The sequence below is a fragment of the Amblyomma americanum genome, chromosome 4, assembly GCF_052857255.1.
Source record: "Amblyomma americanum isolate KBUSLIRL-KWMA chromosome 4, ASM5285725v1, whole genome shotgun sequence".
Taxonomy (NCBI): domain Eukaryota; kingdom Metazoa; phylum Arthropoda; class Arachnida; order Ixodida; family Ixodidae; genus Amblyomma; species Amblyomma americanum.
Genome location: NC_135500.1, coordinates 166,489,320 through 166,514,459, shown reverse-complemented (window position 1 = coordinate 166,514,459; position 25,140 = coordinate 166,489,320). Strand labels below are relative to the sequence as shown.

Sequence of the window (25,140 nt, the reverse complement as noted above, 5' to 3'; positions counted from 1 at the left end):
TCCGTGACCGCCTCTCGGATTATCTCGAGAGCAAGAGCACCTTCACTGACCCCATGTACGGCTTCCGACCTCATAATTCCACATAAGACATCATTTTACAGCTTCAATGCGAGGTTCTCGAATGCATAGAACACCCACACAATTACAAGATAGTCCTAGCACTCGATCTGAAGGGGGCGATTAACAATGTTAAACACGGCGTCATATAAAACATCTTACCTAGACCAACTTCGGTTCTCATACATTCAACTACATCAAACATTTCTTAATAGACCGCTTGGACTATATACACATGCAAGAGACCGAGTACGACCCGTTTGAGATGGGAACGCGGGGCACACCACAAGGCGCGGTGTTGTCCCCGCTTCTTTTTAATATTGCCATGATGCACCTTTGGGCACAGCTGGCGGGTGTACGCCGATGACATCACCATTTGGGCTACTACGGGAAACATAGGAGAGATGGAGAAATGCCTGCAACCAGCGGCGAGCATACTAGACCACTATGCTACGTACTGTGGCCTCTAGTGCTCCCTGTCCAAGTCTGAATTTGTGCATATTCGACATTCTCTGAAACGTGGAATCTCCGTTCAGCTTTCTGTCGCCAACAGCCCTATACGCGAAGCGCAGGAGCTACGAATACTCGGTCTCTTCATTAATCAGCATCGCAAGGCAGACACGACCCTTGCCAAACTCCGCAGAGTCGGCGACCAGGTGGGCCGAATAGTTCGCCGCGTTTCCAACAAGCGAGGAGGGTTGCGAAGTAGGGATGCGGTGCGGCTCGCTCATGCCTTCGCTCATGACTCCTTACCTCCGCTTATGAAAACATGACGAAGATTGCTTGGAGCTTGTACTCGGCAAAATTTTCAAGAGAGCCCTCGACCTCCCGATCTCCACTTCCAACGCGTGACTATTCGCGTTGGGGGTGGTGAGCGCCTATCGGGAACTTCGCGAGGCGCATCTCGTTAGTCAAGACACGCGTCTCACACAGACTGTGTCCGGTTGCCGCCTTTTGGACCGGTTACATATCAAACATGACCTACACACGATGGAACGACGTTCGACCCCTTCCGACTAAGATGGACAATGAGGACCATAATGGTCGGCGCCAAGCGCGGGCGGATGCCCTGCACCGCCACTATGGCTCAAAGAAACACGTCTACCATTCCAGAGGAAAATGGTACACGGATGCAGTCGTACACGAGGGAAACCAGGTGGACGGCCTCTCGTTCAGAGTGCCTAGCTCAACTCAAGCGGATGAGGTAGCGATAGCCCTCGCAGCCTTTCATCCCGACTCTAAATTCATCCTTATAGACTGTCGTGGAGCCTGTCGTAACTTTGAGTTCGGTTGGATCACTCCACTTGCTCACCAAATTCTTCGTCACAATAGTCGCGACTGCGATCCAACTCACCGCTCAATCATATGGGTCCCCGGCCACCAAGTTATGCCAGGTAACGAAGCCGCACACGAGGCAGCCCGCGCACTCACTTACTGGGCACCAGGCGTTCCTTGGGAGGACCTTAACCCAGACCACAGCCCTCTTCTTTCTTTTAAAGACATTACTGAGCACTATCGTGCCGAACACCGGCGCTACCCGGTTCCTATGAAGGGACTGGGTTAAGCTGGCGAACGAACTCTCCTTAGGCTCTTTAGAGACATTCTGCTGTGCCCGGCGGTTCTCAAGCACTTTGGTTTTTCTTTTGACGGCCGCTGCTCATTCTGTGGGGAGGTGGCCAACACCTTATTATGGTTTGGAAATGCAGGCAAAATCCTTCTCACCCCCCATCACCCCTTGCCCTGCCCGAGAGGACTGGGAGGCGGCTCTGCTCGGCTGCCAGGAACTATCGGCCCAACAGGCCCTGGTTCGGCGGACCTGCGCAGCGGTCAGGAGCAACGGGGTCCCGGAATGAGGGACTCCGCCTTCTATTGTAAGGGGCGACGCCCACTAGGGCCCTCTCCCCGAGAACCTCTCTGTATATATAGCTAAATAAATGCGTTTCACCACCACCACCACCACCGCCACCACCACCACCACGACCATCGAAACGCTGACGCCGCGGCTGGGTTCGAAAAAAAACGAAATTAACATGGGCGTCGCTAAATTTTATGGTGCGCCTAAGAAGTGCTGTATGGCTGTGTACGTTTTTCTTCTCTGAAACGCTGGAATGCTTCAAAAAATTACACTTCTGCTGAGTTTTTGTAGCTGTAGCTGCTGTAATGATTAATTTGGCATAAATATCATTTTTCGACAAATAAGTTCCAAATACTGTGGTTGTGAAAGTGTGCGCCGTGCATGATTTATTACAGTTTTCAGTGATTCATATTATTTTAGGAAAAAGGGAGGTTTAATATACACACAGCCAGATTTCCAGGTTTTCAATAATAAAACTTAATGCTTGTCTGAAAGGATAAAGGTCGCATTACAGCTCATTAGAGAAGCACCGAAAAAACTCTGACGTAAACATGAAATATAGAGGCTAGAAAACGATTGGCAAACACTCACTAAGAATCTTGCGCTAACACTGCAAGAAACGTTGGCACACTCCAAATAAAGAACGCGTGTGTGTTCACAAGGTTTAATTTTATTGTCAAATTAAGCGCAATAGTTGACCGAAGTTACGCGCTAAAAAGTTTTTTGCTCTTTTTAAGCTGGCTTTTAAAAGAGAATAAGCTTTACAATATGTTTCGACATAAGGGTCGCTTACATGGACCTAAGGTGCCACGGAAGGCTGTGACGAATGAGGTTATTTTCAGCCCCTTACTGCACTGTGTCCATTTTACAGAGGTGGTGTCAGGGCAGGATTAGCTGATGTCAGCCAGGAGCTGCATGTATTTCTTTCATGCTACTTATATGTTGGTCATAATCTCCGGCCGTACAAGTGGGTTGTACATATAAAAGTGTGAAAAAAAATTATTGGGACGCTTAAGCTATTTAGGAGTTGAATGCGATAGTATAAGATTTCACATCTGTGAGAGATCTTGTTGAAATTTTTGTTTTCTTCAGTTTCTTTGAAATTCCTGTTTCATTAACCATCGTATTCTTACTGCTCGCTTCAGTGGCAAGTATCGCCTATGCTGTGACGGTGCCGACATTTGCACACATCATTTTTTTTTATTCTGATTTTTGATTTCGATTCTCTGTCTAGGCTGGTGTCGAGAAACTAGGCTGATCATCACCCGATCGGCAGGTTGTGACGACGTCACAGGGTTCTCTGACCTTTATTGACCAATAATTAATTTAATTGCCATCTGCTACATTGGGCAGGTTGCTCCCTATCCGGTGGCCAGGTCGCCGCCTGCCTTGGAGGGCAATTTAGGATGTCACAAGGTCACGCGACCCGGTATCGACCAAGCAGCAAATTTCGTGACAATGAACATAGGTGGAGTCCTATGTCCGGTGTCACTATTTTCTATTTTGCTGCGCGTTGGTGTCGTTTCGCAACACGGCATGTGTGTCTGTTTACGCCTTGTGTTGGCCATATATTAAGCTACCTAGCAGCGAGCCCGCCTGGAGGCTCTCTGGGAATTATCATTGCGCTCTTGTAAACATTGGCCTTGGATACGCTGGTTAGCGGCAGCAAAAATAATGAAAGTAGAATTGTAGAATAATTTACCATGAATGTGAGAAAAGTAAACCTACAGATAGCAAACATTTCACTTCTTACTTCACGGCACAGTTCAGGCGTCCAGGTAGTGTCAGAGTGCTAATGCGTCTTTTCTTTCTTTACAACTACTAATACCCCAGGCGTCGACGCACCGTCTGCGGCTTGAGGGTCCCTTGTTGCTTTAGGCGAACAGACGCAGCCTCTGGAAACGAGGGACGCTCGCGTCTGGAACTATACTAAGACTGGCGTCGTCGCATCGCCACTCTGCAGCCCCCTTCAAGCTACTTCCTTCGGCCGCTAGGTAATGTGTTAGGGCGCTTCGGTAGGCTTGGGAAACTACATTGCCGGGCAGCGGGTACGTCTCACTGCGTCCCGAGTTGCCATGTGAGGCTGAAGCTCGCATCAGCCACACGAAGGAACAACGTCGGGCAGAAGCTTGTGTGAACGACACGGCGCATATGCGAGCATCTTGGGCTCGCAAAAGGTAAGAGGCGCAAGTGAAGCAGTGGCCATCGTGTCCGTCCAAACATCCGCGCCCTAAACGATAGGCCGACACCAAATGTTAGATGCGCAGAATTTCAAAGGTGCGGGAGCGTGATAGACGTCACCCATGATAGACGTTAAGATATTTAGGAACAGGCTCGCCAATCACAACGCACCCGTTAAAGACGCCACGATCCTCATGTTCATCTGCCTGCGGTAGTAATGCATCCATCATAATTACGCCAGATGGACTTGCCCAATCCGAAATTGCCAAAGTTTAAAGGGGAAAAAATATTGACGAAAGCATAAGCGAAAAGGTCCTGGCGCTCATCATCCGCATTTCCATGCATGTGCAATCGCCATATAATTTTGTCCCAGTTCTAAAGCTCCAGAACAGTGTACTTTAAGAGTAACATGGCTATCACTTGCAAATGTTTTACATAGAAACGTGTTCTTTGAAAAAAAAAAACGAGAGGCATGATGAAGGCAACCCTTATTAGTGGTCCTCTATCAGTTGTTGCACAGTGCTTTGCCTGGACAGGTGTAGAGCAGCATGTCAGCTTTGAAAGGAGCCCACTAAGCGTTAGCAGTGGCAAACGGTCACTCCATTCACATGTGTTCAATGACTTACCGCGTAGTGTTGAGTCCGCTAGGTTGGCATTCGCAGAAAGTAGCCTTCCACTTCACTCGTTATTCCTTTGCACTGAAGTGTTCCCAATTTTGAAGAAGAAAGATTACAAACAGAATAACAAGATAAAAAGAATTCATGGACAAGCTGCAACGCTTGGAGCTAACGGGCAGGAAAAAGAGCTCTTCTCGTCAATTTCTCTCGCTGAAACTACTTTCTATGTTGGTTCGTCTTCTTTCTCTTATTTTTTGTTGGTGGGCGGGGGGGGGGGGGGGGGGGCAATATTTTTGAAAGAACGCGTATAGTCATCCCGGTCGGCGTGTCCAAAGCAGTTTTACAAATCCCACACCATCTATCAGCATTCCGGAGGAGTGCTCACTCTTGAGACCCGGGACGGACGGCCCAGTGGCAGTGGTGTCGTGCCGCTTGCTGGCTCGCTATCTGCCCTCTTTGTCATTCCCCGAGCGCGTCATTTTTGGACCACAGTGCCGGCGTGCCTTTCCCGAACACTTCGAAACCCGGAAGCGACTTGGATAATAGGCAGTAGAGCCTCTCGGGAAAAAAAGTGACGAAAAAGAGAAGACGAGAATGTGTTCGATTCAGATGCATCCGGGGATGCGACGGCATATAGATTTAAGGAGAAAAAACAGCAGATATCGGTTAGCAAGTAAGACCGATCGAGTCTAACGCGGTCTTTAGAAGGCCCACACCATCGGTGTTAAGAATCTGTGCTTCAACGCGGATCCCTTTGATCATTCTTTACGTTCTGGATTTCCAGTTGATGTTTAGAGTGCCTTTTGTTTGAACCAGCGTTCACACAAGCTGGATCGAGAAACTTCAGGTTTATTTAGATGCCGTACTGGATATAACATTACTTGGTGCCGGTTGTAGATGCTGAAGTTCACGAAAACACGTGTATGTGAGTACGCCAGGAATATCAAAAATATTCTACTATACGCATCGACACTCAAGTCTGCACTCACATTCATGGTCAAGAGTGGGGCAGTGAAATTTTTATGCGTGAAATTTAATACTTTGCGACAGCATAGACAGAGGTATTTTTTGCATCTGTTCAATTACGAAAGGAGCACCTACAAGACTTTCGATATTTTATTTTATTTATTCATACTAACCTGCACTACATTTCCTTTTTATCACATTTAATTTCAAGAAAACGAAACTTTCCTGTCTCCTTTATTGGTGGCATATGCACGCCAACGTCATTGGCAGCTGCTGAATTGCTGTCCTGACTAATGGCATGAACTATCAGCAAGAATATAAATCTCACACCGGGACCTTTGAGGTATTAATGATAATAATAAAAAAACTTCTGCGCATCTCTGCTGCGCAGCCTCTGACGCCAGTTCCTGATGTCAAATACGAAAAGTATTGTTTACTCACATATCTGAGTGTTACGCAACATTTATATGTGGTCTACATTAATCGAGAGCTCTTCAGTAAAATTGTCCTCCCATTGTCGAACTTTGGGGCTTAAATACTAAGGAGATCCATAAACGGTTTGTACCGATAAAAGCGGCTCAGTTTTATGTAAGCAAATATGGGTAATACAAGCACGCAAGCGAGAGACTCATCTCATAAAAACTTCGTCAGGATCGGATTTTAATAAAGTAACCTTTCATAAAAACTTGAGGAGACACTTGAGCTCTGCAAAAAGGGTTATACGCGATAGCGTCAGTCGGTTAATGCCCATAATGCAGAATGGGTCATTCTATACTTTAGATTCATAGACCCTGGGAATCATGATACCACTCCTGGCACAGCGATGCAGGGGTTAAGTGATTCACCATCTCCCCGCGATGGCAGGTGCTGCCACCAGTGGAGTTTGTGCGACCCAGGTTTCCCTGCCTAATCAACATCCCGCGACCAATCATCAACTTAACTGGCACCTGCCGCGGTGGGCAGTTTGCTCCCAATCCGGCAAGCAGGTTGTGAGGACGCTGCGGGGTCAGGCTACCTAGGTGGCCCAGATAGGTTTCTTCTCCTAGAATTTTCGCTCACAACGCCGACGACTACGCCGACGACGCCGGACTTCTACAGAACGGGAACCTTAACACTACAACGTTACTAGTGCTGATATATCTATTTACTCACGAACGTTGCCAAAGTAAGCACACAAACAAACACTCGCTGAAAGCAGAGGTTCTGGTACCTTCTATTCGCAGCGCGCCTGCCACCACGAACACAGAGTGACCTACTGGCGCCATTTCTTATTCTTAGTTAGTTTATGCTCTTTTTGAGCGCTAAGCTTTCCTACGTGAGTTAAGTGTATGCTTTGCATCTGTGTACACGCGGAACAATTGCGAAAGATAGTGTCGAAATGGGCTCCGGGCTCATAAAGCATTGTAAACCATTCGCCAAGGCCGCAGAAGCTCGTAGGCACTACGCCAACTGCAGTACTAGGCGGCTTTCATATACAAATCGAACGAGCCGTATTAGCTCACTGAGTTAATGGCCGCGTGCAGGAGGAGAACGACGCAATCAGATAAGAGAAAAAAAGGATGGTTATTTAAACTCGATCGTCATGTAGTCGTCAAATGACCTCATATTCTCGATCACCGTGCCGTTGTTGAGAACTATCCCATTTCCTTCTTGCCCCCCCCCCCCCCCCCCTTATTTTCAGAACAAAAACGTCCTTCGTTTCGGTTCTATACGGAATTATTCAGCAGCGTTCAATGCAGAGAGATGCGATTTATTGCTTACGTCGTACACAGTTGGCTGTCATAAAAACACATGCTGTCTATAACATCATTTTCATCTCATTTGCCTTCCCGGCTTTATTCGACATGTCATAAGAAGAGAGTCGGAGTTCTGCAAGAGTCAAGATTATCACCTTTGCCTATGTACTAATGGCCCCAACGTGCTTTTTGCCCTTTGAGCTGATGGTTCTCATCAGCTAATTGAGCAAACGATCGTCTGCATCTATAATGATATACGCACATAACGCTTGTGTGTAATAAAAAGAGAGATCAAGTAAATTAACTTAAAATTGATAATATTCTTTGAGAGTCAGAATTGATATACACTTATTCCGGAAATGAAGGTATCCGAGACGAATGCAGCTTTTTTTTTTTTCAGCTGGAAGACGTAAAACACAGTCGAGTTATTATCTTTTGTGCTCCAGTGTCGTTCAGTATAAGCAGACAAATGTGTCTGTAATAAAATAATTAAAAACTGCAACTCAAAACACGTTTCCGTACGTTGTAATAATCAGCCGTGCTATTAGATATTCGAGGGCCGGGAAACTCAGCCCATTCGAGGGAAATGAGCTGCTACGAAGGAATGTTTTTCAATAGGCGTGCATTTGTGTAATACTGTTTTGCGTATCCTTTATGCCTATAACCTGTGCATTTAATATTCCGGCAGTGCTTAGTCTTTTCATGGTTCAATTTTTTTAACCTTCATTTCCTCATGGTAAGGAAAAAAGTTCTTACGAATAACGTTTGAGTGTAGCCAATAAGCACGCTGTATATTTGTAGTTAGCCGTTATATCTCAGTGAAAAACCGGTCCTTGGCAATCTTTCTGCATGAGCCTATTAATCATTTTAAACAAATAGCGCAGGTTGAAAGCGCTTTGGAATTTATTGAATAGCTGCATTAGGCACCGACACTTGCTCTTGGGCTAAGGAAAAAGGATAAAAACTTCGTTCCTTGGAAAAAACACGAATAATAAAATAAATAAATAAACAATGCTCTGCACTTTCCACGTTTTTACGTGACTGAGGCAGAGGCAATGGTGATAACTGTACAGTCAGTAATGTGATGTGGCTGCGGTAGAAAACATTTTTACTGGAGCTATATCAGTTTATTAGTGCACTCCCTCCATATATTACAGTGTTTTGGGCTGAACAGTATAATTAATGCAATATATTGTTCGTCAATCGCCTCGTAAACGCATTTACGAAGTTTTTTTTCAAGGTCCTTCTTTCGCCGGAGCAGAGTCGTAGGAGGAAACCAGAGTTAAAAAGAAACAGAATGCGGCATTGAGATCCGATTTATACTGATGACTTACGATGTGAAGGAAAATTTTATTGCTTCTTTTATTTATCGCTCTAAGACGTTCATTGCGCTAAAATATTTGTTTCGTGAATTATTTGGTGAAATGAACGCAGTCCTATCACGTCGAAAAAAGTTATTTGTGCTTTAAGCATGGTGTGCTTTTATCTTCAGTTTTCGGCACTCAGGCGAACACCTTCCAGAAACTGAGGCGCACCGGGGGCTTAACCTGAGGCCGAGCGTTTGGGTAACATACGGCAACATTATCATTCCACAGCATTGAGCGGTATTCAAGCTAGCACTGGGACAAACAGGTCAGCTTTGTTCCTTGGCTCTTTTTAACACCTGGCCACTGATGGTAACGCCCTTTCACCCTTCCAACATGCGTGTTCTAAATAACCGTCGTCGTCATATAGCGTCCGATAGTTAGGCGCTTCCAAATGCTCGGCGCCAACAGCGCTGCCGCGTGATAGCGCAACGAAATCAGATAAGTTAAAAAAACAGAAAGGATCGTCTAAGTCTGCAACGGCAGCGTTGATTAGCTGCACACAAAGGTTAGAAGGCGGCCAATGCGGCCGACCGTGCCTCGAAAATCGTTCAAGAGCGTTCGAGCTCATTGGCTCGTAAAGCAGCGAAAGCAGCTAGGGACACTGAACCTGCTGTACGACACCAAAAAGAAGTGACTGGAAGCTTGGGCACTAAAGCTCTAAAAAATTAAAAGTGAAGCCGAACTCTATGTTCAGCTACTGATCAGCGAAAGCAGGCAGGCAAACAATGCGCGCTGCATAGCTCAAAAAAGAAAAGTGGACGAAGGTGTTCGCATGATCAGCAGCTAAAGCAATGAGGCTAACGCCATCTCTGAGGCGTCTAAAAAAAAGAATTCCGCATGCTTACAGTTGCTTTCCACGACGAAATAAACCATAATTTTTTAGTATTCACTTCGAAGTCACGCAGATAAGGAAGTTAAATCAATACATGAATAAAATTCAAAAATATCCAATTTCTTTTTTTATATTGAGAAAGAAGTACCAGTGTCGCAATGACATCATGCTGGTGCCTGTCTGTAGCCTCGAAGACTGAAGCCTCTAGCCTCCAGAGGCACTACGAATCGCCACCTCCCTACCGCAATCCTTAGCTGGAGGGCTACCCAACCAGCCACGCAACCCTTGATGCACCTCCCCAGCTTAATCCTGCCCACCTGAACCCTCCAGAAGCGCCATACTTTACTTACCCACCAAAATCTGCCATCCAGAAGCACCATCAACCCACTCACCCACTTACAGCTACTCTCGACCAACTCACAACTCTCCTCACGTCCAGAAACGCCATGCACTACCCCCTGGCATCGACCTTCCCTCCTCTCCCAGAAAAATTAGAGTAAAAGCATTCATTAAATTAAAGACTTCAAAGTGGTCATTGAGAGTCAGTCCAACTTCTTTCTCAGAAGTGTCGATTCAGATGTCGCATCCTACCGTAACTTTTTTGTGCGTGTGTGCTGCGACTTTGTTGGGACCTGTATGAACAATTTCAAAGCTGTTCGAACCCGAGCGCATCATCTCTGTGGAACTCAATTTGAATCGCACCTGTCTGACACGAAATAGAACCCCAACCGGACCAAAAAAGTTTCGAGTTTTCCAGCTAGTTTCAAACACTTTTGCTTTAAGCATGAACTCAACATTGTGGTGTCTACTGCGTAACTGCATTACTCTCGATAAGTATCAGCTATTTCTGTCTTAAAAAATGGCGGATTTTTCTCTACATACTGAAAAGGCAATTAGGAGCGATTGTAGTCTTTTGAATGTTTCAAGAACAACCGGCTTAGAAAGCAGTCTGAATCTGGTTTGAGGCGGCAGTGACATGACTATTCATGCGGGTGAAGACACAGTAGCCTATTTTGCAGTTCACGTAAGAATTGTGAGGACATGGAACAATACACTATGCTCATTTGGAGGTGTTTCTCGTATATCTCTCTCTCTCATCTGCCGTGTCTCTACTTCTTTCTCTTCCAACTCATCGTCCTCTTTGCCTAACTCTAACTGCCCAACTTTCTACATCCTCTTGGTACTGGAAAGATTAGCGTGCGCCGAATTAGTGAAGTGATTCGGTTATAGCTGGCATAAGTTATTCAACCTCTCTCCCGCGGAGCCTAAACTGAATCGGCGAGTTGGAGCCAGCAGGAAACCAACATATAATAGCATCGCACAACTGGTTGCTCCGAGATGCAAACAGTCTTGTCCATTAAAGACCGACTCTGTGTTCATTCAGCAATCATTTCTCCAGCGAGACCATGAACACCCAAGACGTCACCCAAAATGGGTGGAGGACACTGCCAAAACCTACGAAAACAAGGTGGGCGTGAGAGAACTTTGGCAATTAGCTTTCGTTTTCACCACGTAGCCCTCCCGAGCCTGCTCCATCTTCATGACCAAGAGTCCCCAAAAAATCAAAGACCCTCTTTTGTTTCATTATTCGCCCAAAGTCCGCTCGAAGTAAAGCGTGCCGCTTTTACTTGGGGCGTCATGTGCCGCTATTACGAATGCTGTGCCGGTATACCACGGTGACGTGTTGCATTATTGGTTCGACTGTCGTAAAGTGGCTTTTATCTGAATGATCACTTTGGCTGAATTGCACGAACATAAGAAAACTGCGTCACATCCGATTTCAACCCGACTTTCCCGTGTGAACTGCGGAATTTCACATGAAGAGCGCACTGCACTCAGGATGCAAGCAGGTGGCAGTTGGAGATTGCGAAAGTGCTTTTGCAGATTCGTGATGGCGCGGAATGCGTCATACTGTGCGTGAAGCGGGTGCAAGAAGCGAAGTACTGCGGGGAAGCAGCTGCCGCTGAGACGACTGCACAGCCAGCCCAGCTATAGCTGCCGCGCGCTACAAGCGAAAAGCTCTCACGCTGGGACAGCCGTTGCGGTCGATGTACTGGCTGCTATGGCGTAGCGACGGCGGAGTACACTGACATACAGTTATGGGACGTGGTGTCGCATTTTGGCAATGTGCAAACGAATGCGATGCGCTTTTGGCTCGTTCATGTGAAGGCGGTTTTTGGTGGCTTGGAGCACAAGGCGGCAGCATACACTATCATTGAAGTTGTTTCTACGAGGGCAGCGGAAGCAGTGGCAGCTAGTATTCCATTTTGACAGCAACTATTATAGTTTCCTATTCACACTGAGCTATTGAACGATTGGTAATACTTTGCATCATGGTAGTCTGCCTGTTTGAAATCACTTCTCAACAAACCATGAGTTAATCTTTTACTTTTAGTGTTGATGAACTATGCTTTCTCCTGCGGAATCGTATGTGACCTGTATTTTTCAGTCCGTGCAGAGCCCACCCACCCACCTTTCTCTAAGCTGCTCGTGATGACCGTGCCGTCGTCCCGTATCCAGGCGAAGAACTCCAGGAAGTCCCTGACGAAGCTCGGCACGCTACACCGAAACACAGCAGTGTTGCCGGCGATGACGAATTCATCGTACACCTGGGGCTTGTACGGATGCTGTACGACTGCAGCAGAGAAAAAAAGACAAACAACCAGTCATTTTGCTGCACAATGCTCGCAAATAAGTTCCAAGCCTAGTATGTAAATTCAGGAACCCCACGTTTACAGAGAATTATCCTTTCGTTTCGCATCATGGCTGTCCTTCACCGTGTGCGAGGAATGATGTTGCACATAGAGTTCATTTTTTTCTCTTAATCTGCGTTATACTGCTTCCAGTCTCTGCAATTTTCTTTAACCGTTCGTGATTTTAAGCAAAGCAACACTTCTGAGAAAACAACTTTTAGTCGCTTCTAACTTACACCTATTGGTTCCTAAATCCTGTTTGTCCCCAAATCCCTTGATCCCTAAAGTTGCTTTAGATTAACGTTAACGCTGTAATGTCCAGCCTATCACCTCTTATACGGAGCGTAAAAATGTGAATAAATTTAGTTTATGCTCGCAAAGCTACAGGACAGGAACGACGGTTTCCAATATGTATAATTATAAAAGCAAGACCAAGGTGTCAGTTGGCAGATATGCACGGGGACTGTCGAATGATAAACTCGTGGAAAACTTAATACCTATGGCAAAAGAGAGGAACTTTTTCGAGCTCTTAATGCCGCACCGGTAGGTGATGAAGTCTTAAATTTCGCTCTTGTTTAATGCTTCCGCCTGCGCGAACACGCGCACTTTTACCCCTCTTAGGCATTAAGAAATGATCAAAACTGTCTTAATTAAACTGTAATCAATGTTTTCTTAACAAACATTTTACCAATATCTGCAATTATGGGGTCATCTTTGATGATATCCAGAAAGCATGCTTCATGCCACTCTTCCAATTAAAGCCTGGGCATTGAAGGAGTAAAGTTATTGCCCACGCTGCAGCATCTCTAACACGACACACATGCTTCATCCTTTTAAAGCGAGGTTCGAACGGCCTCCTTTAAAGACGACTCCGACCACGGCGACAGGGCTTAAAAAGTGGGTCTCGCTATCTATTTTGTAATCGAAGTACAAAACCGAAATCATAAAACCAAATAGATGGTAACAGCTACACGCCGCCTACACGACTTCCCAGCGCCGCCAAGAACGAAACAAAAAGAGTGACACATATTGCTAAGTGAAGTCATTTGGCTGCCGGCGCAGAGTGTCAGACTGAGGCGAGCCCGTTGTTTTCCTTCACGCGCCATTCAGCGCGATCAATGGCGCTCGGCTGTCGATATCCATAGGGCTCGGCACTGGCGGGTACAAAAGGCTCGGCGGACATGGCAATATAATGCGGCGCAGATGCCGGGGCACGTTTAGGGCGCCCAGACCAAACGACGCAGCAACAACGAGTTAAGTTGTACACATAAAAGCGGTGGCGACAGGGCCAGCTGTGATCGACAGGCCCGGGGCTATGCCGCTGCTAAAAGGTGCTTTTTCGACAGAAATATGACTTGCCTAACTTTCATCGTTTCTCTACTGACATGTCTGTGTTGCCCTCTCAAAAGTTTTCTTTCGTTCTTTCTTTTCTTCAGTTTGTCTTCCACAGCTGCTTTTTTGTTGTTGGCATCATTTTGTGTCTTAAGAAACAAGAATCTCGATTTTGTCGTAAATGCAAAGGGCAAGAGCCTTCGCGTCGTTAAAGGATGCGGTTCGCTCTGCGGCAATTCCCTCCCGCACCTAAAATAGACTTTGTTCGGCTTTCATATTATAATAAATTACATTTTCCGAACGCACAAGTACCATGTGATCTTTTATGATGCTTTTATATTTTTTTAAAGCATGGTACAATATGAAAAGAAACTATACCATCACCCGTACAGAGCCACATGGGCAGTTTACAATGTTGCAATCAATATAATTTGTATGGCCTAAATTAGAAACTGCCATTTCTCACCGAAGGAATATCAGAATAATCCCACGAAAGAATCTGTGGACAACATTAGTAATACTTCAAAATAATCAATGATATCGTAGCAGAAAGATGAGAGTATTAGTGATGTGACGGTGCGTTTTCTTGCCTGGTGTAAAATGAATCGGGCTACTGGAGCAATCATTCAGTTTGAGGTTAACGCATTTTTACCCTTTAAACATATCTGGAAAACGTATAAATGAAATCTGCGGCCATTGTGCGAACACTGCAGACGCTAAAGAAAAAAAGCTTCACAGTGTGACGCAATCTATCTGACTGAAGTCTCTGAATTGCCGACAGGCCATTGCGAGGGCAATTCCGCCTGTACATTAACGCCACGTCCAGCAGCTCATAAACCAATATTGTAACCTATTACTCAAAGTGAACACGAATTGCCAAAGAACAAGGAGTCTTCTTTATGGTGAGACACCTATACCTCGGTTCGATTAGTGAGCCCGAAATTTCTGCGGTTAGACTCAAAAAAGAAAAACGTTGTGAAGCTCTAGGCTTAAAAACTGCTATCTCGCATGAAGACTTTTATTTAACGCTTCCGTACATTTTTGCGCGATAAGAAGGCCACCTAACACGGCGGCGGCAACACCTAGTCTGCCAACATCTACGCCTCCCGATAAGCCTAACCGTCTTGGCCTTAGAGAATATGGTAGTTTTCCCTCTTGCTCAGCGAAACTCGTTTCCCCAGGGGTTTTAAAGAACGGAGTGCGAAACACCTCCATACAAGCGCCACTGATCTTGCTTTGTCAGTCAGTTTCTTCGTTTTTTATTCACGTCATTTATCTGGATTCGTTCCATAAAGCTCACCCTCCTCCCCTTCGCCTGCACAGCAGCTGTGGCCTTGATGAATACAAATTGCGAGTCTGGCGACTTTGCGCGCCAGCTACTTCTCGAAAAACTTGTGTCAGCTCCACAAACGATGGAAATAGCCCCGAGAGCTTAGCAAATTTTGGCGCTAGAGCAAGAAAAAAATGTCAATAACAGGGCGTAAGGGTGGCCTTTGAGGATCATGCTAGACGGTCTTTTTTGTTTCTAGATGAGGTAAACTTGTTTTACTCGCGTTTGCGAGTTTGCATGCTTAAGTTCTCACTTTTGCTGAAAAACGATATTGCGCATGCAGCAATAAACCATAGGTAGTGCTCAGCCCTCTAGTAATATTTTCGAAGTTTGTGCTCACAAATTTAGGAATTATGATAACCATGTTAACTTACACGCCGATGTAAGCGGGAATATTGGCAATATAAGTTGGTTCTGGAAGCGTAAAGAGATAGACACGGATAAATGTGGAGATGCAAGAAAGTAATATCATATATAAGCAGCCTATGAAGACCAGGATTTTTGGGCATCAATTTTAAATGTGAGGGGAGTGTGGAACAATTAGGCTACTGTTAAGGCAGAATATTTATTTTAAATTCCCTCCATTGCTCGTATCGACAAGCCAAGACTGCCATATGAAACAATTCGGGAACGGAACATTTTTGGCGATAGCAAAAACACTATTGATTTTTTTTTATTCCACATTTGTGACATAGTTTATCCACCAATATCCTGATGTGTAAGCCAGGGTGTTGGCCCGTCAGGAGGCATTCTTTGTCTGCTTCCTCTTGCTTCTCTTCGGGGCATATTGTAAATATAGCCAAAATAAACTTAGCATTTTCCCTTTTATTGTTAGCAAAAATATTCAAGCCTCCCGAGGAGAGATCTTTAGATATTGATTCTTATAGTGGAATCTTACTTTATATGTAGAAGCTGCGTTCAATAACAACTTACCTTTGAAAAATGAGCTTGTCTTAAATTTCCAATGATGGGTCATGTTAAACTGCTCATTTCAATCGGGAAATAATACGTCCCAACGAAAAACCAGTTTAATCGTGAAACAATTCTGTGAGTAAAAGGGCAAAGATAATCCTGACAAGGTGGCGGTTCAGGCATAAAATGCTTTGAAGCTTTCTGTTGTAAGTGTAAACACATAAAATTTAAAATGCCAAAATAATATAAAGATAAAACCTGCGCATCACAGTATAAAAAGCAACCATCCTGAATTTGACAACGTTAACTGCGCACACGTCTACGCGCCGCCAGCTTCGGCACGAGTTCCTTCTTTTCGAGTGGTATTGACTCATACACCAACGCACCAACATTGCGCTTCAATACCAACTCGCTCAGCAGGAAACAATTCGAGGTAAAGTAAGATCTTACAGAACGCTGTCAGTCAATAATTTATTGCTCAAACTTCAAGCGCAGCACTGAGCGCTTTACATTTCATGATTAGATGTGCAAGTCAACAAGCTCGTACAATCAACAAAACAAGTTTGTGGAAAATGGATGTACGGAAAAAAAGTATTATTTTCGCATGGCCAGGCAAGTTCATCGCTTCAAGTGCTTGCATGCACGAGAGAACGAGCGCTTTTATCCGCTGGTAGCGACATGAGGCGACATCCCGCGATATGGCGACAAAATCAATTTCAAAATTGATAGCCCCCATCTCATAAAATATTACGGGAGGCAGCTCGTGCATACAAGATTAAAACATCCTTAACAAGTCTCTCTAGGCAGCCTCACTATGACTACCTTCGGCTAGTAGACTTCTGTAATCATGGAATACATTGTAAACGAGTATACCGGAAATATGGCTTCTGCAAGAGTGCAGTCCAGTAGGTGCCTCTGCACAGCTGACGAAACCAGCTAACTACAAGGTGAAGGTGCACAACCCGATCCAAACGTGGCACAAAAGCGTGGGACCCAGGTAAAGAGTCCGTCGTTTTAGTATCTTGGTTGTCTCGCGCTTTGCATCTCTGATTACGTGCCACAAGCTGGCCCAGACATTTATAATAATAAAGTGCAGCGGTTATAAGTAGAAGGAAAAAAATGTGTCATATGTGTATGGAAAAGTTGACATCTCAGTGGAAGCCCTGACAGAGTAAAAAAGGGATTGAAGTAAAAGAGAACCAGGACAGAAAATAAACGCAGGCGCAGCAATGAATTCATGTTTTTTTCATCGTGAATATTGCGCAGGGCTCAGAATTGATGCAAAGTTAAGATGAATCTGGAAGCTATGCAGAAAGAAGACACGCAGTGTGAAAAGCGCATGTGCCTTCTGGAAAAAATTCAATGCATATGTATAGCATGAACAAAACATAAAACGCGCTGCAAGACACCTGAAGCACGAATAGCAAAATGAGAAGATCTTAGGTGGGGGAAGATAAGTATCGAAAGATCTTAAGATAAGATAGTAGTAGAGAAAGCTCCTAAGAAAATATCTTAGATGGGAAAGAAATAAATTCTAGCGCAGGTTAATTCCCACCGAAGATATCACTTTCCTTTAGAAGAGCCAGTCCAGTTCGCTTGTATTCCGTCCATAGGGTCTCACATGTTTCTGCACCTGATTTAGCATTTTAGTGTTCTTGTTCGCGTGTTATTTTTTGCTGATAGTACAGTTAAAAGAAAGATAGTAAAACGCTGTAGAATTCACGAAAATCCTGTGAATTATAGAAAGAATAACAACGTAATTAGAGGCCGGGAAAATATGTAAGGTACATTGTATCTGTTAAAGTATTTGAAGCCAAAAGGCGGTTTTTCAAAATTTTGTTGCATTTTCTAAACAATTACAACAAAGGTCCTCTTCGGATGAGACTAATGCGGCGTAAAATAATTGTTTCTAAATGAATTGTCTTACGAGCTCTGTAACATCTCTACCACAAAATTAGCGTCTTGAACTGAGGAGTCTTTTGCGAGCAATTTTTTTTGTTAGATTAAACCAATTCTTCAGGCTCTTGGCAAAACCTAAGCATTACTTGAAATCGATATTGCCGCAAAACTTTGTAATGTTTATCTGTTCATCTCAAGGCCTCCGGCATGCAACTTTATCATATTGTGACGCGATATACGACCACGTTTATGTTGAATGGCTGCACCCATCCGGAACCGCTTCAACGCCATTCGAGGCTGTTGTGGTTAGCTTGCACGCCGTGTCTCCAAAGTTCGTTGTAAGCTTTGAACTGATCACGGCAGAGAGCGGCGGGAATTCTATTCGACGAAAACCCAGCACGCTTGTACTATCGCCGTTGTCAAGTCATTCAGTTCTTTGTGGGCGCGAGTCAGCCCAATAAAGGGATTCTTTTGGAAGCCCCTTTCGCGGTCTTCCTGACTGCTGACTACAGTCAACACTGTGTTACAATAAACAGAGAAACCTCTCCTTTGTCTTACATTATTCTCGTTAATATGACCAAGTGGTGTAAAAACAGTGTTCTTCACATTTTATTGTCCTGTAGATTGTGACAATGCAACAAAATTCATCCTCTCTTAGAGCAGGGGTATCTGCGTATAACGTTCAGTGCAGGCATAAATGCTAAACTTAAGTTGCATGAAAATAACTATTGTTTAATGTATGTCATTTCAACCTGTTTCGTTCCAGTGTAAAGAAGGGAAAAAACAAGCCGAAGAAATCACTGCCTGCAAACTATTCTGTATTTAACTTCGCATGCATCCAATTGCGATGGTGTTTGTAGGGATAGTATTGGAAGACACGAACCGGTTCCGAGCTAGCCTACTGATTTCACCGCTTGTTTTCTGATTGACTTCTAGAGAAAGACGTCAGCAAGGTTCACTAGAGAAGAATGTGAAAATTTTAAAATGTCAACATGCTTCATTACAGGCGTATAACATTTTGCTTTTCAGACAGTTATGCAACAACAGTGCCCGGTCACGGAGAGATTGCTTAATAATTAGCATATAATGTACGATAATTCTTCGAACAGTCGGTTTCTGTACCACCGTAGTAGCGTAATAATGTAACTGGTCCACTCACTCACTCACTCACTCACTCACTCACTCACTCACTCACTCACTCACTCACTCACTCACTCACTCACTCACTCACTCACTCACTCACTCACTCACTCACTCACTCACTCACTCACTCACTCACTCACTCACTCACTCACTCACTCACTCACTCACTCACTCACTCACTCACTCACTCACTCACTCACTCACTCACTCACTCACTCACTCACTCACTCACTCACTCACTCACTCACTCACTCACTCAACATACAGATAAGCCTCATCGGGCCGTTCGAGAGAAACAAGCAAGTTAGACGGACAACAACGAGAAAACTTTCCCCCCTTGGGCAGTATGGGCACGTGGGTACCAGGCAGTAAACTAGGATGTAGTCGACAGTGGTGCGCGAAACGTGTCCCGAGGCCGCGCTGTCAGCCGCAGTTTGAGAGCTCCGAGTGCCGACGCTGCATGAGCACAAACAATCTCCTTCAGCCTCAGAGCTGCAAGTTCGCGAGGAAATGTTTGCCCAAGGCGCCGAAGGCAATGCATTCTCGCCGGCTGCGGTGCTGTTATTAATGTGCCTCCGTCTTTGCGAGAGAAGAGCGGCGCTTTGCCCGGGAACAAGTTACTCTCCACGGCACTTCATTACTCTCCTTCGTGCAACCGCTGTTGCGACTAGAACTTTGCCCTCCTGCGTTTCTTGAAGCCGTTCGCACTTTTGCTTCCTGTTGTGCCTCCTAGCTACACAATACGCCTGGTTCGGGACTTCAATTCTTTCTCTCTTTTGCGTCCTTCTCGTTAGAGTGAGTTAACTGATGACCGTTATGAGCTGAAACATTGCTTTTAAAGCAAGCATGGTGTTCACGAGAGTCATGGTTACTTGCTCTCATGCAATTCGAAGGTCTTTAACTTCATGTCACCGAACAAATATGCACCGTGAAAACGCCACATGCAATCTAGGCTTTCATTTTCAATTCTTTTTTTTTCACGTAGTGACGGCTGCATATTTTCTATTGTTGAACGCTGCCGGAGCCATCTTGAGCGACACTATCATACACTCACTTTGCGCAATCTTGAAACTTCTGCTTTGCAACATGCTAGAAGGAACGAAAGCTGAAGATGTTGCTGGTGTGCCTCTTTTCTAGTGATCCCGATGGTGCGTTCCGACCTCTCCTTGTATTACCGTAATTTCTCTACTGTATTGCGCCCTCGGTTTATAGTCTGCAGGGCTTGATTCTAGTCAAATACTTTTTTTACAAGGTTACCACGCCTGGTATATAGTCTGCAGATCGTGCATTTAGTAATTCACTTGTTCCGTTATGATTTATGGGGGTTTAACGTCCCAAAGCGACTCAGGCTATGAGAGACGCCGTAGTGAAGGGCTCCGGACATTTCGACCACCTGGGGTTCTTTAACGTGCACTGACATCGCTCAGTACACGGGCCTCTAGAATTTCGCCTCCATCGAAATTCGACCGCCGCGGCCGGGATCGAGCCCGCGTCTTTCGGGCCGGCAGCCGAGCGCCGTAACCACTCAGCCACCGCGGCTGCTCACTTGTTGCGTTAGTTTCACGAAGGATACTGAGCGTTAAACTCTCAGTTTTGGGGGCATCACAAGTGGCCTTCTACACGCATATGCTTCACTGCATTCCTCCCTGTGGGGCGTAATTCCCAGCTGCATGTGCATTAAAGAAGTCAAGCGCTTATGCTAGGCCGCTTTCGTTAGTTTTATCATTTCTAATACAAGTCGAGAGTCCAATATTCTTCGAAATTAAACAGTGCCAGTGGGCATGCATAAACCGATGAGCTATGCAAGGGCCAAACAACCTAAGTAGAAGTTTTGCCATGGCAAAAAATTAAATTGCACGCAGTATTGACTGGATGGGACGTGTATTTACTAGAACTTCTGAAAATAAAAATACGATAAAATCTGCGCCCGTAGGCAGTCAGCAAATATGAAAAATATAACCTTTAAACATGTGCACCTAACGGAAGGTATTCTGGAAACGATGGTATATCGGCCGAAAGTTTTCTTCTTAGGAATCAATCATCTTTTTAATCTTCTTGAATAATTTTTAAGTAGGTGCTTACAGACCATTTCGGGGTCACAGTCGTGTCAGTAGGCTGTCCGTGCTCAGCGAGCAGTATCCCGCACTTTGTTACAAAGGCGCCAGGAGCTCCAAAATGTGTGATGTACGTGAATGTACATCACACATTTTATGTAAACAACAAAATGTAGTCTTCTTTTTATACTGTTTTAATTTATAAATCCCTCTTTTAAAGCGTCTGCTGTTGTAACTGTCAGTTATGATATTATCGAAGGCGTGCACGTAATCACATTAAAAGGCAGTGCAGCCATTACATACTAAAAACAAAATTAAATTTTGATGTGGCGATTATCTTCAAGCAAACAGTTAAGCAAAGGATAACGTAGTTGATGCTATGAGATAACACAAGCGAACAATCTTATCTTTGTTCTCTCACTGTCTATATTTTTTTTTTACATGGAAGATAAACGAAAAATTTTACGAAGCATGCAAACAATGTCGAGTTTGAATAAATTGATATAATTATGCAGAGAAACCATTTTTCCTTCTCCGAAATGTGCCTTACAAACATCTCGCCACAAAATTACGTGACGGACAAAATAAAAATTTGAATGTTTTGTTATAAGTAATTGCTTAATTGTGTCGGGGCCTGTGTGATTTCCAAAAAAAAAACATTTAGCAATGTGGGTTTCGACTGAAAAAAAAAAGACTAAAATGTATCTCGTTTTTTTCTTTTCTTAGACAGTTTTTCTTTTTGACAGAACTCGCAACAAAAGCTTCCATGGCAGCTTGAACATTTTTTCTGTTGTCTTTAGCCTCCTCGTGATTATTTATTTTCAGAAAATTGCTGCGCGAATCAACTTCGGTTGGTGCCCGCGCCAATGTAAATGCCATAAAAAGTGGAGTGGCTTTCACGTCTTTTTGCATTACTAACTTTCCAAGCTTCTGTAGCATAAAATTTCTCAGGTGCATAGGGAAAATACCAGCAGTAAGCACTTCCCTTGGGCTAAATAGAACCCACTCGGAGGTTGGCTGCCGCGATCACAGAGTGCCTAGGATTCTTTCATAACGGCTTCGAATCTAATGTCGAATAGTTGTTTTATTATTATGGTTCACTTAGATCCATGAATTTCATTGCCTTTATAACCCGCCAGAACCTTCTCTCTTCCATGCAACGAAGATAGTGTTTATGGCTCACCTTAGCACAAACAAAATCTTTTTATTGTATTATGTGGACATAGCTTCTGCCCCGTGAGACCTTAAAAACGCCTTCCTAGCCATGCTGTTAGGCCTTACTGCGCATGTATCTTTTTTATAACATTCTGAATCTTGAAAATCAGAAAAGAAAAGCTGATTTTCAAGGGCAAAAACAAACATTCTTTTTTTTGCTAAACCTACTTCTGATAATGTTTCGCAACTTCGAAGCAGTACTTTGTTTCTTCCGGGAATATTTGCGGAGAAAAAATAATAGTGTTCCTTCTACTCACCTCAACCCTTAACATAATTTCAGGATATTATGCTTTCTTATTGCAGACCTTAGAAGTTACAGAACTGCCACATTCTACACATAAGTGAGAACATAACTGAGACATAAGTGGTAAAATTACTTATGTCTCATGCGAAGCTAGCAAAAATTCCTAGACATGCCTACTTCGTGTAAGTGTGCATTTCGTAAAGTAAAACTAGCTGATGTCTGCCGTAACGCCTGCCATTTCTCGTAGCAGAGTTGATGTTCTCTCTCACTAAATATTATTACTCGTTGGTAACCATATTCACTACGTTTGTCATGCAGTAGAAATACCGAGACTTACTCTTATTTATATGTAGTATGACATCTATGGGACTTCTCTCGCTAAAAAAAATGAAAATTTTCCACGTTTGACTTTGCTTCCCATGTTGCTGTAATACCTGCAAATTCCGCCTCAGTGTGGAGACTGTTTGCCGCAGCATGTGTTTGGTCGGCGTTATATTGCTGGGCATAGAATACAAAATGGCATTCTGCTTGACAAGAACCAGCCTCATCTGTGTTTTTTTGCGTTCTTTTTGTACTAAATAATATTGTGCGCACTTGCACACAGAGAAGAACTAAATAATTAAAGGGTATGGAGATATTTTTTCAATCAAAAATAGTGATAATGGGTTTGACATTCTCGCGGTCTGATTTTGACATTTTCTAGTGCAAGCAGCCATTGTTAAATGAGATGACCGTGCAGCGGCAGTTTTCATTTTGTTCCGAAAGCTTTGACTACATCACAAAACTAATAAATCAAATATTTTCGCCAGGTTTGCTTTGTATGAAGCGTAGAAGCAACAACTGTTTATTCAGCAGCCTCGGACAGTAGAGGCCTTATTTATTTTTAGAACATATTAGGTGTGACCAAATGTATGTTCGTGAAAACTTCAACAAAATGCGCCGAAACTTATTTAGATTTGTATCAGTAAAGAAAAAAGTTGCCCTCATTTGTTGTTGTGGATACGTATGTAGACATTTAGCAGAGTGAAACGTCCTTCCAAAGCCGGCCTATAAGTAGTGAGTTTTTCCTTGTGCAAGCCATATTAAAGCTCACTCCACAGGCTCGCTTCTTGAGCTCAACATGAATGACAACGTCACTGAACCGTATTTTGTTGTCATCTTTCCGAATTCGCATTCCAAATAAGGAGCACAAACAGTAGCAAGCAGCGTTTTCCATAGGACCTCTTTCATGTTAGGGCGCCACGCCGGCAAACCATGATACCCGTACGTGCCACAGGTTGGGGTTGTCTATGCGGTGCTGATCTCGAGGAAGCAGGCACTGAATATGTACTCGCATTTCTATTAAGCATTCGTCCATTCCTCGCATTCTCACAAGTTTCTCACAAGCTACAGAAAATAACGATAAAAAAAGATGAAGAGCGAAAGAAAGAAAAAGAAATAACTAAAGGAAGAAAGAAGAAAGGAAGGAAAGAAAGAAATAGGAAGACAAAAGAGTGCAATGAATAAATAAATAAAAAGAAAAAGAAGGGAAGAGAGAAATACAGAAAGAAAGAAAGGAAGAAAGGAAAAAAGAAAGAAAGAAAGAAAGAAGGAAAGAAAGAAAGTAAGAAAGAGAGAGAGAAAGGAGGAGGAAAATCAAAGAAAGCAATGAAGAAAGAGAGAAAGGGAGGGTATTTTAATGGAATTCAACTTCTTTTCTCGTGTTTTCCAGCCTGTTTTCTCTAAATTGTGCGTTTGTGTGCGTGCAAACATCAGCGCATAAACATAACTCGTTTACTGCGCTCGCGAGAGTTACAAACGGGCTCGACTATAGTTCCTTGCTTCCTTATTGGCGTTCCTACATTTTTTACTTTGAGAATTACTCTGTATGTTCTACGGTCATGATATCAGATGCGCTCATTTCCCGCACGATGCAACTTCGTCTGGCAGTGCCGGCTGTCACGCAAGAATGTACTCGCGCGGAAATTGAGTGCCTTTGGGCGGCTTACTCACTATGTTCGAGCAGCCCTAAAGTTATGAAAAAGGGGTACCGTAAATTTTGAGCTGCGGAGTTCCTCACGGAGTTTTTTACAGTAGTTACTGAATGTAGACGTTAATTTAAACAGGGTTTGAAACAAGACTTGATAGAGGAGGTTCGATAACATTGAAGACGCCACTGCAACTATCGGTGGGGGTCGGCTGTGTAATGCTCTAGTATACTGTGGGGCGAGGGATTTTCGGATCATTAGTTTTCATAGGTGTGTAACAACAGCTTTATCAGAGACCAGACACCGAAGACGAGGGGACAAACATTGCGCTGAACTTTCAATTGCGTTTATTGGAAAGTGCAGTTTTTCTTCGTCGGTAACACCATCAGCAAGTTCTCAAGTGCATTGTCAACACGCTACACTGGTTGCCAATAAAAATCGCCTCATTACGCATTTCTGGTTATGATCGCTTCTCTCCTCTATCAAGCAAGCTTTTCTTCAGAAGACAAGGCTACCGTAGTGTGGCTAAAACAGCCACTTGCTTTCCCTGATATATGATAAGCTTCTTTGACTTTTCTTGTGCAACGATCAATGTTTGACTAGCAGGAAAAAAAAACACACAAACATTTTCTGATAAACACAGCTGAAAGTTCAGCGCAGTGTGTGTAGTCTCGTCTTCCGTGACTTACACCTGCCAGCGCTGGTTTTAAACAACCATGAATATCCACCCCCTTGCCCAG

The 25,140-nt window shown here is 44.1% G+C and overlaps 1 protein-coding gene across 3 annotated transcripts in view; it reads right to left on the bottom strand.

Moving 5' to 3' along the window:
* LOC144128633 (cell adhesion molecule Dscam1-like) overlaps positions 1-25,140 on the bottom strand; it is a 292,609-nt gene that overhangs the window by 118,271 nt on the left and 149,198 nt on the right. For all 3 annotated transcript variants that reach the window (XR_013313811.1, XR_013313810.1, XM_077662174.1), the window contains one exon: positions 12,085-12,246. Coding sequence is in view for 1 of the 3 variants with exons in the window: in XM_077662174.1 (XP_077518300.1) it covers positions 12,085-12,246 (162 nt within the window). In the remaining 2 variants the exon portion in view is untranslated. The remainder of the gene's footprint in view (positions 1-12,084; positions 12,247-25,140) is intronic.